Raw genomic sequence first — 18,099 nt, 5'->3', positions numbered from 1 at the left:
GGACCAACAAGTCCCAGCGCCACCCATCAGCATTTGGCATGGGTTAGGGTTGTTCCTTTTGACCCACTCAGGAAGTGCTACTTTGGCACGTGAGCATCAGAAGCAGAAGGATGAATAGGATACCTACCATCAAAATACCCAAGGGTGTTGCTGGTGTGGGACAGGTAACACCTGCCTAACTGTGATCCAACATATGACTCCAGGAATCATGTAACCTGCTTCAGAGCAGCACTATAGCCTCTTCCAATGAGCGAGGATTAGGAATCTTGGCCACAAGCACAGTAACCTGACTGGGGAAAGCCACAGAGCCCAGTGCCCAAAGGATCATGTGCAGGCTAACTCGCACATCCAGTGTTAAATGGCCCAAAAACTGTTACTAAAGATACGCCGATCCGGATAACTGCTATGCAGAGACCAGCTTAAGCAGCAACAAGGCATCTTGATTAAGGTCACTGAAGAGAGAAAAAAATATAAGCAGTGTATCCCAGCACTTTCATTGAAGTTGTCAAGAAAAAACTGCACAAAAAGAAATAGCAAAATTATGTAGAGTTTTGTTCAGAGGAGCGGAAGAAAGGATGCCCAACCTACTAGGACACTAGCAAAAAACGGAGGCAGGCTGGGTGGAGAAGGTTTAATATGGGGGCTGGCCTACAACTTTTACAGTTTGCCAGTGTCCTAACCCTCTGTAGGCAGCAGTATAATTGCACTGTTACTAACTTTTGTGTCCCTTGAAGAATGATGGAGAAAGACACTGTTATCCTTACATTAACTTTAACTCTTTAACTATCCCTCCTCCTTTTCTTATCTCTTAACTTAAGCTTTACATGTGTCTTTTGTCTTTACAATCTTTTGTGTTTACAAAAAAAGTCTTTACAGTTGCATTGATCTTAAATACATTTATCATTGTCTCTGTTGGTGAATTATGTGATCACGAGAGTCATGATTTCAGGTCTTATTGACTTAATACTTCATCTTTTTTTAGGCTCGTCGGATTTTGGATCTCTCCCCAGTCCAGGAGTTGGTCAACAGAAAATGGCAGAGGTTTGGTTGGCCATATTTCTGCACATTGGCCTTTATCTATGTCCTTTACATGATTGTGGTCTCTCTTGCCTGTGCCAACCGGCCCCTTAAACCAAGAACGGAGAATGCAACTAATCAAAGGGATATCACCTTACTGGTCCAAAAATCTCTAAATGTAAGAATTGTAACCATTTTTCTATCGGGGCATTTAAAAAGAAAATTACATGCTTATAAAACTATGCATTTTTGCTAGAAATTACTTAACCCCTAACAATAATATATTTCTGTGCAAAACCATTACACATTTGTTATTAAAAATATATATATATAAAAAAGAAACCTTTAGAATCACTTTAAAGTTAAAAAAAAGTTATACTTGAAAGCTGCACAATATTTCCTTGGCCTTCCAGGTTGAGTAACTCTGGGAGTCATTAACCCAGAAGACTAAGGGCATTCTGTTGTAGAGATGAGGTACTGCTTTGGACCTCTTTCAGCAGTGTTTGCTGGGTAGTTTTGGCAATATTTTCAATTCAAGCCTGTTCTGTGGGAAAACTTGTTGTCACCATAATGTTCTTCATCTCACCAGGAATCATATCTCACTTCTGAAGACCACCTACGTCTAACAGGAGAGCTCATTAGTGTTATTGGAGCAATTGTACTTTTACTTCTCAAGGTAAACACAGAATTTAAAGTGCATGTCAAGCCAAACATTATTTTATTAGTTGCATTGTACAAGGTTTTGTTTCAGCCCCAAAGGCATGCATTGGCCGCCTTTGGCGGCATTAAAACCTGCCAAATGTGACATGTTCTTAAATTTTTGCCTGCGATGCTGCATGGCATGTGTACAGCCCTAAGCCGCTGCATGCCCTGGTTCAGGTAGGCGGTTGTGGAACAGTTAAACCACAGCTGAACCACCTGATTTTACTGCCCCTCAGTGGCAGCTGGTGCTCAAAATTTTTGAGGGAGCGCAAACAAACATAAAAATTCTAAAAATACTGAAAAAAAACATAAATTACAGCCTCACTGTGCCCATGAAATGCAGCCACACTGCCATCAATTGCAGCCACTGTGCCATCAAATGCTGCCACTGTGCCCATCAAATGCCGCCAGAGAAGGGGCGATGCCCATGAGTCCCTAACAAACAGGCCGCCCCCCCCCCCCCCACATGCACAAGCCTGAAAAAGAAAACAAACGCAGTCACCACTTCTAGCACTGGTGAGCTTACCAACTATGTAAAATATTTCAATTTTGTTCTTGGGTTTAGATACACTTTAATAAGGTCCTAAGGTAGTCCATTATAGAATAGCTACTAGGGAAAAAATTTCAACTGCTAACAATAAGCAGTGGGTGCACAGAGATAGACCCAGAGCTGCAGATAGTGGGATCAGCGGGGATCAGTGAGGTGGGACGGGAGAACAATTACAGAAATGATGCACTGTGTGTCTCTCCCTTTAGAGTGTATCAACCTGTAAATGTTCTCCCATCCCGCCACCACCTGTTCTACCCACATCTGATTCCCCCCGTGTTGCTGGGCCACCTGCATCACTGCTGGCTTTCCTCTCCCACCGGCTGCTGGGGCACACAGGCAGATAGAGAGGGAGGGAATGGTATTCCTATTCTGCATTGGACAAAAAACTCATTGTACATTTTTTTTTTTTATTGGAAAAATAATGTCTGGTAGGCTGTACAGGAGCCCTGTGTAGACCCTGTTCCATATGGGTAAATATGAAGTCAATAGTTTGTTTATTATGCAGAAAATGGTGCAGTCATGTCTATCTACTATCCAGTATATTCTGTTAATTTTAGATATTTTTCTAAACTCTTTAGATTCCAGACTTTTTTCAGATAAGAGACCCAAAGGACCTAATACGAGGAGGACCATTCACACTTATCATGTAAGAACCAAAGGAAATAATTTTATGTAAACTAGCCAAGGGTGTGAGATGGCGATCAGAAGATCTGCCTGCAGGAGATCACTCCATAAACATGTGTGATGGGTTAGACTAGCCATTCCCAATCAGGATTCCTTGACAAGCTACTAGGGTTTCCTTGAGCTGTAGCTGACTGACCTACCATTCAATGGTGCCTCCATAATTACAGGGTCAGTGGCACTTAGCAGAGCCAACAGTATTATATCAGTTATGTTTTTAGCTGTATTTAAGGGTAGCATTCTGATCACCACAGTAATGACGGGACTAGAAAAAGGAAGTTCAATAGCCAGTAGCCAATAGCTTCCGTCTCGTACTTGCTTCAGAGCATGCGTCGTCTTTGGTATGTCGGAAAACAGCATATAAACTGTTTCCCAATAGGAATTGGTTCCGTCAGAAATATTTAGAACATGCTATATTTCTAGGTCCATCAGAATTTTTGATGTAAAAAGTCCGATGGGGCATACACACAATCGGAATATACGATGATAAGCTCCCGTCTGACTTTTTATGTCAGACATTCTGCTTGTGTGTACACGGCATTCGAGTTTCATTCTTCTTCTGACCACCAATGTAAGGAGCATTTTCCCATTTGACCTTGATGAATTTGATAAGCTGTGAAGAGGTGATATGTCGCCTCCTAAATGCCTTTTTTTTATACATATAATTACCACACCACTGTGCCTCAACAGCATGCATTGCACACAGTTTCTTTTGTCAGAGTATTGAGATCATGGAATTACCGTACTTTACTTTAATTGAGGAATATAAGGAACAGGAACAAAGAGCATACAAGAGAACAGTGAGGTGACAAACACTTCCTCTCATTACATTGCCATAGAATACAAACTATAACACTGCAGTGTCACCTACTATATTACTGGAACCTTGCACCGCCACCGCCAGACCCGCCCAAACACACAGTAGCAGGCAGTTTCGAGCTGAGCGTCACAGCAAATGATTTTTTACTGGCAGTGGCAACCTTTTCCTGTCACTGGCAGGAGAAAAGTGCCCATTTTTTTACTGGCTGCCAGTAAAAATACTGATGGTTGGCAACACTGGCATGTATATGTGGGCATGTATACAACATGCATTTGGCCATTTCTATAAGAGTGTGATTCTTCCTTTCTACTACACCATTTTGTTGAAGAGTGTATGGTGTGGTTGTCTGGTGTACTATTCCTGGTCTCTTCAGGTATGAGGCCACTTCTTTGCTTATGTATTCCCCCCCATTGTTGGTGCGTATTATTCCTGGTTTCTGTTGGAATTTGTTGCTGGACATGGCAAGACTATTGAAATTTCTCTGACATTTCATTCTTGTGTTTCATCAGATTAGTAGTTGTGTAACTGTAATAATCAGCAATGAAAGTTGGTAGATATCTGTTCCCACCTTACGTAGGAGTTTTCATTGGACGGCATACATCACTGTGTATAAGCTGCAGGGGGTGGGTCATTTTTTTTTTTTTTGAGATGCCTGTGGAAGAGGATCATGTGTGTCTTTTGCATTAATACATGAGCAATTTGTAAGGCATTATTGTTAAATCTTATGATAAGCTTCTCTTTATAATGCCCTGTATATAGCTTTTGGACTTCTGTGCCCCAGCCGTCTTTGTCATAAGTGAATACATTTGTTGTGTAGGTCATTAGAGACTATATTGGACTGCTGGTCTGTGGTGATGAGCCTGAATAGATGGTCATCCAGTTTTGATATTGTGAGGAATTGCTTGTTATTGTGAGACTGTTGTATGCAAGACTTTTCACTGATAGAAGGCTGCCTTCTAGTTCTGGAACATACAGCACTTTCTTTACAAAGATACTGTGGTGACCTCCTTGTTGTGTAAGGCAGTTCAGGAAGACTTGGCCTTTACCTTCTGCAGTGATGCTTTTCTAGGAAAACTTTGTCTTTTGCACTGTAATCAATGTTTGTGAAGAAAGTCTCATCGCTAGTGGTTTATTGCTTCTAAAGTTTATACACCAGCCACGCAGCTTTCACTGCTCGGCTTTACAGATAGAACAGCCTTTTTTTAAGTGACCGGTCCTTTTAACAGCGAAAACAGGCTCTGCTTTCTTTGTTGTGCTTTGTGTCTTTGTACATCTTTAGAGCTTTGTCATCATGGTGCGTATTTTCTTTTCTTCTGTCATATTCATCAATTAATTTGTCTTTGACTTATTCCAGTGTCAGTTCCTGCTCGGGTCTGGTTTCTAAAGCATTAATACGAGCTGTATATGTCTCTGGAATGCTGCAGAGGAGCAGGGAAACAGTATGGTTATCTTTGATGTCCTCTCTGATGGCACGTAGCTGCTCTATGATCTCTAGTGGTTACACATTATCTGGCCATCTTCTAGTCTCCTCTTATACAACTTTCTTAGTAGAAACAGTTTACCATTGAGGTTTGAAAGCTCATCCAGTTTTTGTAGTGAAGTCCACATAGCTTTGGCTGTTTGCTCTGTTCTTATGTGGATAAGCTGGTCATCTTCCACTAGTAAGCTTATAGTTGGATTTGCCTGTCTATCCTTCCTGTCTCATTCCTCTGTCTCTCCATTTGTGGGTCTGTCTGTATTCAGCACTTACCACAAATCATCCTTGCTAAGAAGCATTTCTAGTTTAAACTTCCACAACTGGTAATTGGCATTGTTTAGCTTTGCAGGGCCAGGGGAAGAAGTGGGCGCTTGTGCCTGTCGAAAACTGCCCCCCCCCCCCCAAAAAATGACATGCCACATGTGGCAGGGGGTCACCAGTACTTAAAGCGGAAGTTCAATTTTTGGGTGGAACTCCGCTCTAAATTGAAATTAAACTCCACTTTTGACCTTTTACCTACCGGTAAGCCTATAATAAGGCTTACCTTTAGGCACAGTGAATATCCCCTGTTACACTGTTTAGGAGATATTCACACAACATGCAGCCAGTGATGTCACCGGTACATGCGCTCTAAAGGGAAAGCATAATGTGCCGGTCCTTCAGCGCTCCATGCCAGAGTTCAGTGCTTTGGCAGGCATACGAGGGAGTGAAGTGGCCCCGGCCACTTATATAGCCAGAACCTGCGAACCTGGATGAAGATGGCAGCATCAGGGAGCCATGACAGCGCTGCGCTGGTGGGCTCAGTGTGCAGGTAAGTCTGTCGTAATGTGCTAGTATGCAGTGCACACTGGTACATTATAATTTAAAGTGGTTAAAAAGGCAGAAAGTTTTTTATCTTAATGAAGTCTAGGCATTAAGATAAAAAAAACTTCTGTGTGCAGCAGTCCCCTAATAATTATCTGAGCCCCATCTTGATCCAGAAATGCTGCACAAGAGCCTCGGCTTTTGGGGACTCTCCCTCCTCATTTGCTGAGACAGCAGTGGGCGTCATCAATGTCAGTGAGCCAGTGAGCAGGTAAGTATGACATTTTTCAACAAAAAAAAGACTTTAATATCACTTTAAACCTGCAGATAGGCCTATTGCAATTTATCTGGTGGTTTACTACCACTTTAAGAAGGCGGGGGAGAAATTGGCTCCACTGCATGTTTTTACTGCCCCCCCCCCCCCCCCAACTGCAAAGGAAACCAAGCCAAGGGCATTCCAAAAATGAAAATCACCTTCTGCTTTCTGCATAATATATATAATATATAATTCACTTTAATTTTATCCAATTTGTTGATGTGCCTTCAATTATCCTTTTGATCCTGCCAGTTCAGCTCATAGCAAGAATTCCGCTTTAGGGCTGACTACATTGTGCTGCCAACATTGAATTTCAATTCTGGTTAGCGTTTTTGGTTATCTGTATCTGCCCTATTTAATTATACATTATATTACCAAAAGTAATGGAACACCTTCCTTTACGCCAGGGATATGCAACTAGCAGACCTCCAGCTGTTGCAAAACTACAAGTCCCATCATGCCTCTGCCTCTGGGTGTCATGCTTGTGGCTTTGAGTCCAAAACTGAACTGCATATTGCAGATGAGGTCTTACTAATGATTTGTACAGGGGCAAAATAATATCTCTCTCTTCAGTCCATACCTCTCTTAATAAAAGAAAGGACTTTGCTTGCTTTGCAAACCGCAGCTTGGCATTGCATGTTATTATTGAACTTATGATCTACCAAAATCCCCAGATCCTTCTCCACTATGGATCCCCCCCAGTTGTACCCCCCTAGTATATATGATGCATGCATATTCTTAGCCCCCAAGTGCATAACTTTACATTTACCAACATTAAACCTCATCTGCCACTTAATCACCCAATTAGACAGTACATTGAGGTCGGCTTGTAAATTGGAGACATCCTGCAAGGACATTATTCCACTGCATAGCTTGGTGTCATCTGCAAAGATTGAAATTGTACTTTTAATTGTACTTTTAATCCAAGAAAGTAAGGGTCCCAGCACTGAACTTTGGGGTACACCACTGATAACCTTAGACCATTCAGAGTAAGAATCATTAACCACTACTCTCTGAATTCTGTCTTTTAGCCAGTTTTCTATCCATTTGCAAACTGATATTTCCAAGCCTATAGACTTTACCTCACATTAGTCGTGTGTCCTGTATCAAACGCTTTTGCAAAATCCATGTTCACAGACACTCCTCTGTCAAATATTGACCCCCACGAACTAAGACTGGGATGCCATTTAAGTTCATGCACGTGTAAAGGCAGGTGTCCCAATACATTTGGTAATATAGTGTATATGCATGATGATGCTGCATGCATTAAGCTTCCTCTGCTTATTCATGATCAAGCTCCAACAATGCAAATATGGATGGGTCTCTGCAACCCCTCTCATCCTCCCAGCATCACTTTGGCTAAATGCCCACAGCCCATCCTTAGCACTCTTCTTATGTACTAATGTACACACCCACTATCCCAATGTACACTGCACCCAGCGCCAACACAGCAAGGTAGTACCACAGAACACCACAGAAGGCCACGTGTATCAAGAAAGGTATTTATTTGGGTGACTTTCTATGAATTTTCTATAAATATTTGCAGTGCTATTGGGCTGCTGTACTGTGTTTAGCCTTTCCAACTACTTTAAATAATCTAAAGCGACATTTTTCATGTTTGTTTCTTTGTGTTAATGAGCAAAGCAACTAAAATAGTATCTGCCAACAGAATCGCCTTCCCTTGTTTGGTGCTTGTGACCCTCGTTCTCCGACTGACAGACACAGATGGAGAGGTGGTGCCGATGTGCATATTACTTGTGCTGGGCTGGTGCTATGTCATGTATTTTGCACGTGGATTCCAAATGCTTGGACCTTTCACCATCATGATCCATAAAGTAAGTTGACTTGAGAATGCAGTAAGCTTTGGGCTGGACATGCACAACCTTATAAGACCAAACCATGTGAATGAGTTGATGTAGATATGCTGTGTTGCATTGTGAATTGATTAGATGTTGGAAAAGTTCTTGGCAAAGCAAAATGTTCCCTTTTTTTGTAGAGCTTTCTTTTGCAACACATCCATCAAATGAGCAGAAAGGAAAACAAATGGGCCCTGATGAGCAAGTTTAAAACATTTTTATTTTATTCAGGAGCTTGCAATCCAAGATCCATATCTCACATTCATACATACACATACTAGGGCCAATCTAGTCAGGTGCCTATTAGCCTACCAGCATGTATTTGGAGTGTGGGAGGAAACAGGAGGAAACCCACACAAGCACAAGGAGAAAATGTGATCTCCATGCAGATAATGCCCTGGCTGGGATTCAAACTGAGGACCACTGATGCAAGGCAGTTTTCAATGTTGGGCATATATCTTCCATCTACCCTAGCAGTATTACATAGCAGGGTTAGGGCCTGTGTCATTGGGTTTTGGGCTTTGATTGGTGGTATCAGTTTAAGATACTTCTCAGATCATTCAGAATTCATTGACAGGTGCATTTAATCTATGGTGGACCTCCCTCTAACCTTGCATTTGACCTGAACGTTTTCCATTCCCATTGACTTGTATAAGAATGCAAAACCCAACTAAAGCAAACAAAAGCCTATAAACACAGGCCCTTATGGTGTAGAATAAATTATTCTTAGCTATGGGGGTCTGACCGTTATGAACACACAGAAGCTACGAATCATCAGATGTGTGTTTTCTACTTGAGATGAAGCCATTGACAGGGCAGCAACTATTAGACCTTACCCATAAGAACTTGATAAAAAATACCATTCATTATTATTATTATATATCCTACTAAAATTAGTGTGTGCTGTATATTGCCATCAACATTGCTCCTGTTTCTTCTTGCTGAAGGCTGACATTTTGCTGAAGCCCAGGGCCTCCGAACTGCAGTAAATCTTTAGGCTGTCAACAGATCCGTTTCTAGGGGCTTTGCTTCTGTCACAATGTAGTACTGGATTTTAATCAGCATAGACCAGCCTGAAGTGATCTAGTGGGACTTCATTTTCTGACTAAAATTACACCTAAAGTGCCGGTCCACCCAAAAGGGCAAGTTCTGCTTGTCTGCCCCCCCCCCCCCCCGCTGCCACATTTGGCACCTTTTGGGGGTGAGAGGGGAGTAGGTACTTGGATTTTACAGATACCGGCTCCCACTCCTGGCTCAGTTAGCCGTGGTGAACTGAGCTGGAGGTTTGCCCTCACACAGTAGGAAACCGGCTGTAAACCACAAGACTTCACTGTCGGTTTCCTGTAAGCAGGATGCCGGTGGCAGCTTCCAATAGTCGATTAAAAAATCAGCTCGGATGAGGGCACCACTGGATTCCTGGATTCCTAATATTAAAAGTTGGCAGCTACAGTATTTATAGCTGCTGACCTTTCATTTTTTCTGAAGGAGCCTGGAGCTCCTCATTAAAGGGTGTCATAGCGAAATGACCGGTTTGCTTTATGTAAAGAGGAAATGAAGGAAATATAAAAGAAAGGTAATGAGACAGACCAAAGCCACACAAGTAGGGAAGAAGTATACTTGATCTTAGTATTTGTAGGAAATCGGATATGTGTTCAGTACATACCTTGGTTTTTGCAGATGATTTTTGGAGACTTGGTACGGTTTTGCTGGCTGATGTTTGTGGTCATTGTTGGATATACAACTGGTAAGTAAAACGTTTTGAAGAATTTATAGATACATAGTAGGTGAAGTTGAAAAAAGACACAAGTCCATCAAGTCCAACCTATGCGTGTGTGATTATATGCCAGTATTGTATTGTATATCCCTGTATGTTGCGGTCGTTCAGGTGCTTATGTAATCGTTTTTTGAAAGTATCAATGCCCTCCGCTGAGACCACCGCCTGTGGCAGGGAATTCCACATCCTTGCCGCTCTTACAGTAAAGAACCCTCTACGTAGTTTAAGGTTAAACCTCTTTTCTTCAAATTTTAATGAGTGTACATGTGTCTTGTTAACCACTTGCCGACCGCTGCGCGCCGATATACGTCGGCACAATCGCAGCGGTCGGCAAATGAGCATACACATAGCTCCCCTTTAATTGGCGGGGCTAGTGGGCGTACAGCATGACCGTGCCCGTATTTTTATAGCACTGAGCGCTGTATAAATGATAATGGTCCCAAAATAGTGTCAAAAGTGTCCGATATGTCTGCCATAATGTCGCAGTCACAATAAAAATCGCAGATCACTGCCATTACTAATAGAAAAAAATAATAATAAAATTGCCATAAATCGTTCCCCTATTTTGTAGATGCTATAACTTTTGCGCAAACCAATCAATATATGCTTATTGCAATTTTTTTTACCAAAAATATGTAGAAGAATACATATTGGCCTAAACTGAGGAAAACATTTGTTTTTTATATATTTTAAAAAAAAAATGTAATTATAGCAAAAAGTAAAAAATATAGTTTTTTTTTTCAAAATTGTTGCTCTTTTTGTGTTTATAGCGCAAAAATGAAAAACGATTTTTTTTTTTGGTGTAATGTCGCATGGCCGCGCAATTGTCAGTTAAATTGACGCAATGCCGCAAAAGGTGCTCTGGTCAGGAAGGGGGTAAAATCTTCCAGGGCTGAAGCAGCGGTTAAACTCCCTTCTGCAAAAATGTTTTATCCCTATTGTGGGGTCACCAGTACAGTATTTATAAATTGAAATCATATCCCCCTCTCAAGTGTCTCTTCTTCAAAGAGAATAAGTTCAGTGCTCGCAAATTTTAATTATTGGGGCTGGTGCGTTCCTGTCCACCAATTCAGGTGCAAACCAGGTCTGAATTTTTGCCTGGGTTCTAACCTGAATCGGAACCAAAGACGCACAGGACCCTTTCCAAATATGAACTGCTGCCACCCCAGAGGTGTGTGAACTGGCTCCATTGCGAGCTGGGTACACTCTCCTGTCATGCGAATTGGATGTTGGGAAACCTGCATCCAATTTGCATAAGCGTGAATACAGCCTAAAACAGGGGCTGACTGGCAATTTTGGCCCAGGGGGCAAGTACAACCCAGAGGCCTATAGTGCAGCGACTCGGCCCCCATCCCAGACATAATAAATCAAAACAAAAGAATAGTAGTGAGGGTCTTACCTCACTAATTAGGTACTAATTAGCCACAAAATCTGGGTCTCTTCCCTCCTGCGTGGCCACATAGGATGTTGAGAGGAGGCGATATGGGAGGTTTCACTTTCGCCCTTATCACTTCCTTCCTGCCAGCACTACCCAGAAACCAGCCAGCAGGCCCAGCTGTAAAAAACCCTGCTCCTCCCACCCCCAGCCAGTTCATAGTGTATTCATGTACGCGCCTGTGAGAACAGGTGTGTGGATGGTCTCATGGCTGCTGTGTGTGTCGTTTCAGTATTACTGACAGCCAGTGTTGCCAACCTACCAAAGTGAAATTTACGGACACAACCCTCAATATTTACTGACACAGCCAAGTTCTTGCTGACATTTCAAGGAAAGGTATACCCAAAGCTCATTTGGCTGTACTTCTCCTATGGGTCACAGGAGTGCAGTCCGTTTTGCACTCCTGTGACCCTTTTCAGCAGAGAGTAGGCTGAAGTCTGCTGATGTCACAGATGTCAGTCCAGGCACCGCGTCATCAAGACAATAAAGTCTGGATCTGCCAGGGGCCTGGAGCGACACTCAGGGAGTGGCTGAGAGTCTGAGCTGGCCGCCCCCCGCCCCTCCACAGCTCAATGCTCCAGGGAGCGAGGAGGAGGCAGAGCAGAGAGCTGTGACTGACAGTCTGCAGCTCTCTGCTCACTAAGCTCTGAAAACTGAGTGATTGGCAATGTTCGACCACTCGGTTCTCAGTGTTAAGGCTCGTACACTATAAAAAAAATCAGGCAAACATTTTTGTCCATAGAATTTTCATACGATTTTGACAACTCTTGACAGCCGATTCCGAATTTTTGTTCATCAGTCCCGATTTGCTGTGGAAGGGTGAGAAAAATTGGACGAACGTTCGCCTGATTTCCTTATAGTGTGTAACCCACTTTAGAGGCGTTGGGGGACAGATACAGCATCTGTCCTCCAAGGTAAGTATGATTCCAGAAAAAAATTAAACTCCTTTACTTCTAAAATAGATCTGAAGGCAAAAAACATATTTCTTATTTTTGGTATAGTAAGGGCAGTTATTGTAACCCATCAGTTTTTTTTTGTCACCTATGTTCAACTGGAAAACCTAATTTCTGTCCCCAGAGAGAGAGAGAGACTGTTTTGCTCCCCCACAGAGAGACCACTCCACATTGCACTCACAAAGAGAGAGAGACTGCTGCCATATTTAGTGATTATAGAGTATTACCAATGCTTCCTTTGCCTAATGACAGAAAATTGATCCCAGCAATTCCTATATAATTACTAGACACACTTTATATCTGTGTAGCACCCCTTTCGTTAATGTTTTTTTTTTTTTGTACATATAGATTATGTTGATGATAAGGATATGTAGAGTGATAGCACATTACACATGCCTAAAACAGCCTTAAGCAGCTCATAAGCCATAAGCAGCCTTTTGTTTTCGTTCAACCACACTTTCTAGGTGGATGGGGGAATCCTCCTTGTGACACTGAGGTATTGTATTCCCCAATTGAAGTGGTAAATACCTCCCAGGCTGGTGGTACAGAGACCAATCAGTAGATTGACTTCTCTACAACTAGCCTGCCCATACTTGGATCAAAATTCAGCTGGTTCCTGCTGAACCAGCCATATATACAGTGCTGTGAAAACGTATTTGCTCTCTTACTGATTTATTTCTTTTTATTTGCATATTTCTCACACTTAAATGATTCAGATCATTGAACAAATTGTAATTTTACACACAGATAACCTGAGTAAATCCAAGATGCAGTTTTTAAATTATTATTTCATTTATTAAGGGATAAAAGCTGTTAAAACCTGCCTGGCCCTATGTGAAAAAGCCCCCTCCCATGCTTAATCATGAATGAACTGTGATTAACCACAATTTTTTGGAAATCGGAGTTCAATTTCACTTGCCACACCCAGGCCTGATTACTGCCAGACCTGTTGAATCAAGATATCACATACATAGAAGCTGTCTGATAAAGTGAAGCATGCTAACAGATCACAAAAAGCCACACATTTTGCCATAATCTAAAAAAAAATCAAGAACAGATTAGAAACAAAGTAATGGACATGTATCAGTCTAGGAAGGGTTTCAAAGCCATTTCTAAGGCTTTGAAACTCCAGTGAACCATGGAGAGAGCCATTATCCACAAATGGAGATAACTTCGGACAGTGGTGAACCTTACCAGGAGTGACCTACAAAAATGACTCCAAGAGCATGACGACGATTCATCCAGGAGGTCATAAAAGAACCCAGAACAACATGTAAAGAACTGCAGGCCTCACTTACCTCAGGTAAGATCGGTGTTCATGATTCAACAATAAGAAAGAGACTGGGCAAAAATGGCATCCATGGGAGAATTCCAAGGCCTAAGCCACTGCTGACCAAAAGAACACAAAGGCTCATCTCACATTTACCAAAAAAATCTTGATTATTCCCAAGACTTTTAGGTAAATATTCTGTGGACTTATAAGACAAAAATATAACTTTTTGGAAGGTGTGCGTCCTGTTACATATGACATAAAAATAATACAGCATTTCATAACAAGAAGATCATACCAACAGTCAGACATGGTGATGGTAGCCTGATGGTCTGGGGCTGCTTTGCAGCTTCAGGATCTGAGCGACATACCATAATTGATGGAACCATAAATTCTGAGCTCTACCAGAAAATCCTAAAGATAAATGTCCGGCCATCAGTTTGTGACCTCAAGCTCAAGTGCACTTGGGTTATGCAGCAGGACAATGATCTGAACCATAACAGCCAACTCCAAATGGTTCAAACAAAGCAAAATGTAGGTTTTGGAGTGGCCTGGTCAAAGCCTGCACTTAAATCCAATTGAGATGCTGTATCATGACCTTACACAGGCCTTTCATGCTGGAAAACCCTCCAATGTGGCTGAATTAAAACAATTCTGCATAAAAGAGTGGGCTAAAATTGCTCTACAGCCAGTTAGCGCAAAGGCTTGATTGCAGTTGTTGCCACCAAGAGTGGCACAACCAGTTATTAGGTTTAGGGGGCAATTTTCACATAAAGCCAGCCTTAATAAATGAAACCATAATTTAAACTGCATTTTGTATTTACTTGGATTATCTTTGTATAATAATAACATTTGTTTGATTATCTGAGTCATTTAAGTGTGACAAAAGTACAAAAAAAAATAAAAATCAGAAAAAAGGAAAATACTTTTTCACAGCATTGTATAGGCAGCTTTAGTTTACCTTGCTTTGTATATTTTGTACCATGTACCTTTTTTTTTCTCCTTCAATTTTTAGTAACTTTGAAAAGTCTTCTTTAATAAAAATAGATTATACAGTATATAAATTATCTTTCACCTATGGACCCTACCAGCTGGCAAATATGTGCTTTTAAGGTTTATCTCTGCTTTAAATCAAATGTAATTATTTTGGCTTTCCGCTGTGTTTGCTGGGTACTTTTAGCTGCTCAAAGGATATTTCAAATTTAAACCTGAACAGTCTGTAAAGGAAACTGAAAAACACACAATAGGAATATTGAGGGTCATCATCAAGGATTCGTTTAGGCAAATGATGCAAGCTTTATAGAACAGATACATAAACCCCTGAAAATATGTTTGCACTGATAAAAAATCAAGGGAATCCCAAGATAGAAAGTTTCAGAGAAAGCAATCTAGTCCCGCAGGAGCCGGGGCTTGGCTGTGACTGCTGCAACCCTTGTTTCTACAATGCAGCCCCCATGCATTGATCCAATAGAATGCATGTAAGCCCATATTGTAAAAGAGTTTTTGGAAAAGTTTATTTTTCTACATTTAAATGTAACTGATCATGTTCTTTGACTTGTGTTTTCCTTCTGCCAGCATTTTACATTATATTCCAAACAGAAGATCCCGACCAGTTTGGATTTTTCTATAATTACCTCATGTCTATTTTAACCACCTTTGAGCTTTTCCTCAACGTCATCAACTCCCCCACCAACTATTCCGTGACCCTTCCGTACATGTTCCACATTTTATATTTTTCCTTCGCCATCCTCACCAACCTCATGATGCTGAATCTGCTGATCGCCATGGTGGGAGACACTCAATGGAGGGTGGCACAGGAGAGAGATGAGCTGTGGAGAGCTCAGGTATGGTAATGATTAATACCTAAGGATCTGTGGACATACACTATATTGTCAAAAGTATTGGGATGCCCACTTTTAGACGCACATAAACTTTAATGGCATCCCAGTCTTAGTCCGTAGGGTTCAATATTGAGTTGGCCCACCCTTTGCAACTATAACAGCTTCAACTCTTCTGAGAAGGCTGTACTCAAGGTTTAGGTGTGTGTCTATGGGAATAATTGGTCAAAAAATATGGATGAGTGAGTTTGGGGTTGAGGAACTTGACTGGCTTGCACACAGTCCTGACCTCAACCCAATAAAACACCTTTGGGATGAATTAGAGTGGAGACTGCGAGCCAGGCCTTCTCATCTAACATCAGTGCCTGACCTCACAAATGCTCTTCTGAAAGAATGGTCAAACATCCCCATAGACACCCTCCTAAACCTTGTGGACAGCCTTCCCAGTATAGTTGAAGCTGTTATAGTTGCAAAGGGTGGGCCAACGCAATATTGAACCCTACGGGCTAAGACTAGGATGCCATTAAAGTTCATGTGCGTGTCAGTGTCATAATACATTTGACAATATAGTGTATATACAAATGTGTCTTGTTTTATTATTATTGAAAATCGATTAAAGTCTATTGTACAAGTTAATGCATCATCATAATAAAGACATACATGTATCCCGCCTCTCTTTTTATCAGGTTGCTGCAACTGTAGTGATGTTGGAGAGAAAGCTCCCACGATTCCTTTGGCCTCGATCAGGCGTTTGTGGCACAAAATATGGATTAGGAGACCACTGGTATTTACGGTGAGTTGAATTGCTGTAGTTGACTTTTTCTTTTTAATTCTGCTCTGCTGAGATCTGTATCTGTTTTAACTCCACCAAATGTGATATGTACAGTATGTCATAGATCAGTGGTAGCTAGGGGGTTTTACATACTCCAGGTTACTACAGCAGATAGGAGTGTGTATACATTTCAGAAGCCAACTGTTTTAGGTGGAAGTGATCCAGTATCTGTCCCACCCACGGGCCCAGGACCCCTATGGACTGGTGTATGTCACCAGGTAGACAGGAGGGAGACTAGTGAATGTCCATTTGCTAATCTCCTCTATATAGTAAGAACCTGGAAGAGGTGAGGATTTTGTTACTTTCAAGTTCTATTGTCATTTTCCTTGGCCGCTGTTGCCAGGAAAGAAGCAAATAGAGTACGATCTGCTTAAAGTACAGGAGAGACATCAGGTGTCTAATAGACCCCTGATTATTCCTAGAAGAGATTATTTTAAATTATAAATGCTATCACATAGAAGGTTATTGGTCTCCTATGTAATACCATTAAAGATACGTGGGGAAAAAAGTGGAACAAAGGAGAAGTACACTCAAGCACCCAAATCATCTACTCCCAAAAAATAATTTTGAGCCCATGCCAAAACAACGTACTGTACATACGTATGTAAATGCACATATTGGGAAAAATGTGGATTGCACAATACATGTTGCATATATCTGCAAATGCAAAAGTGAGAACGATAACGCTAAGGCCACTATTCATGATTAATTCAAAACTGATGACCTGTAGGGGTTTTTAAAGTGTCACCTAAGGAAAATTTGGGGTTTCAAAGTTCATCGTTATTTCACGAGTGCATACAGTTTTAAAGCTTGATGTGTTGGGTATGCATTTACTTGGCACCTCATCTTAAAATGGGTAATGTATTACATTTGTGTTCAATAAAGTTAAGGTTAGTGTATCTGTTACTGAAAAGTTTCTCATGATAAACAGTTGACATAACAAATCTGAACTAGTCTATCACCATTTTATTCCCTAGGGTCTCTGCTTGCAGAATATATATACTGTTTTTTGTTTTAACCAATCTTTCAATCTAAATTTTTGTGTGTAAAAAAAAATGCAAAAATGGACCTGGCAGGAATTAAGAGAACCATTCAGTTAATCTCAACATTCAATGTAAACTATTATAATTGTGCAGAATTCTACTTGAGTCAGGGGTCAAGGGCCACCTCAAACCTGACAGTCACTGTCAGTTTGGCTTGTTCAGCTTTTTAGAGCTACAACCTTCAAGCAGAAAATCGCCTAGACGTGAACGGGGTCTAAGTCTATGTACACACGATAGGATTTTCCGACAACAAAACAGTGGATTTTTTCCCAAAGGATGTTGGCTCAAACTTGTTTTGCACATGGTCACACAAATGTTCTAGGAAATTCTGAGCGTCAAGAACGCGGTGACGTATAACACGTACGACGAGCCGAGAAAGATGAAGTTCAATAGCCAGTGCGGCTCTTCTGCTTGACCCCGAGCATACATGGACTTTTTTGCGTCGGAATTGTGTACACACGCTCGGAATTTCCGACAACAAGTCTTGTTGTCGAAAAATTTGAGAACCTCCTCTCAAACATTTGTTGGTGGAGATTCCGACATACACACGGTCGGACTTTCCAACAATAAGCTCACATCCAACATTTGTTGTCAGAAAACCCTATCGTGTGTATGGCCCATAAGGCTGTTTGAAGTCAGGCATTTGACTCAGCAGCATCCCTTATCCTCTCATGCTGAAGGGTAAGACTTGGGCAATTTGGCTAATATAGATATTTTTATGTCTGATCATA

The 18,099-nt window shown here is 41.4% G+C and overlaps 1 protein-coding gene across 1 annotated transcript in view; it reads left to right on the top strand.

Annotated features, from left to right (window-relative positions):
- LOC143929792 (transient receptor potential cation channel subfamily V member 6-like) overlaps positions 1-18,099 on the top strand; it is a 45,979-nt gene that overhangs the window by 26,309 nt on the left and 1,571 nt on the right. The window contains exons 8-14 of the mRNA XM_077453769.1: positions 983-1,195; positions 1,607-1,693; positions 2,848-2,915; positions 8,037-8,202; positions 9,901-9,967; positions 15,231-15,499; positions 16,180-16,286. Coding sequence (XP_077309895.1) covers positions 983-1,195; positions 1,607-1,693; positions 2,848-2,915; positions 8,037-8,202; positions 9,901-9,967; positions 15,231-15,499; positions 16,180-16,286 — 977 coding nt within the window. The remainder of the gene's footprint in view (positions 1-982; positions 1,196-1,606; positions 1,694-2,847; positions 2,916-8,036; positions 8,203-9,900; positions 9,968-15,230; positions 15,500-16,179; positions 16,287-18,099) is intronic.

The sequence above is a fragment of the Lithobates pipiens genome, unplaced genomic scaffold, assembly GCF_037356315.1.
Source record: "Lithobates pipiens isolate NorthernLeopardFrog02 unplaced genomic scaffold, aLitPip1_a1.2 Scaffold_25, whole genome shotgun sequence".
NCBI lineage: Eukaryota > Metazoa > Chordata > Amphibia > Anura > Ranidae > Lithobates > Lithobates pipiens.
Note: the sequence above shows the minus strand (reverse complement) of the source record. Positions and strands in the feature narration are given on the sequence as shown.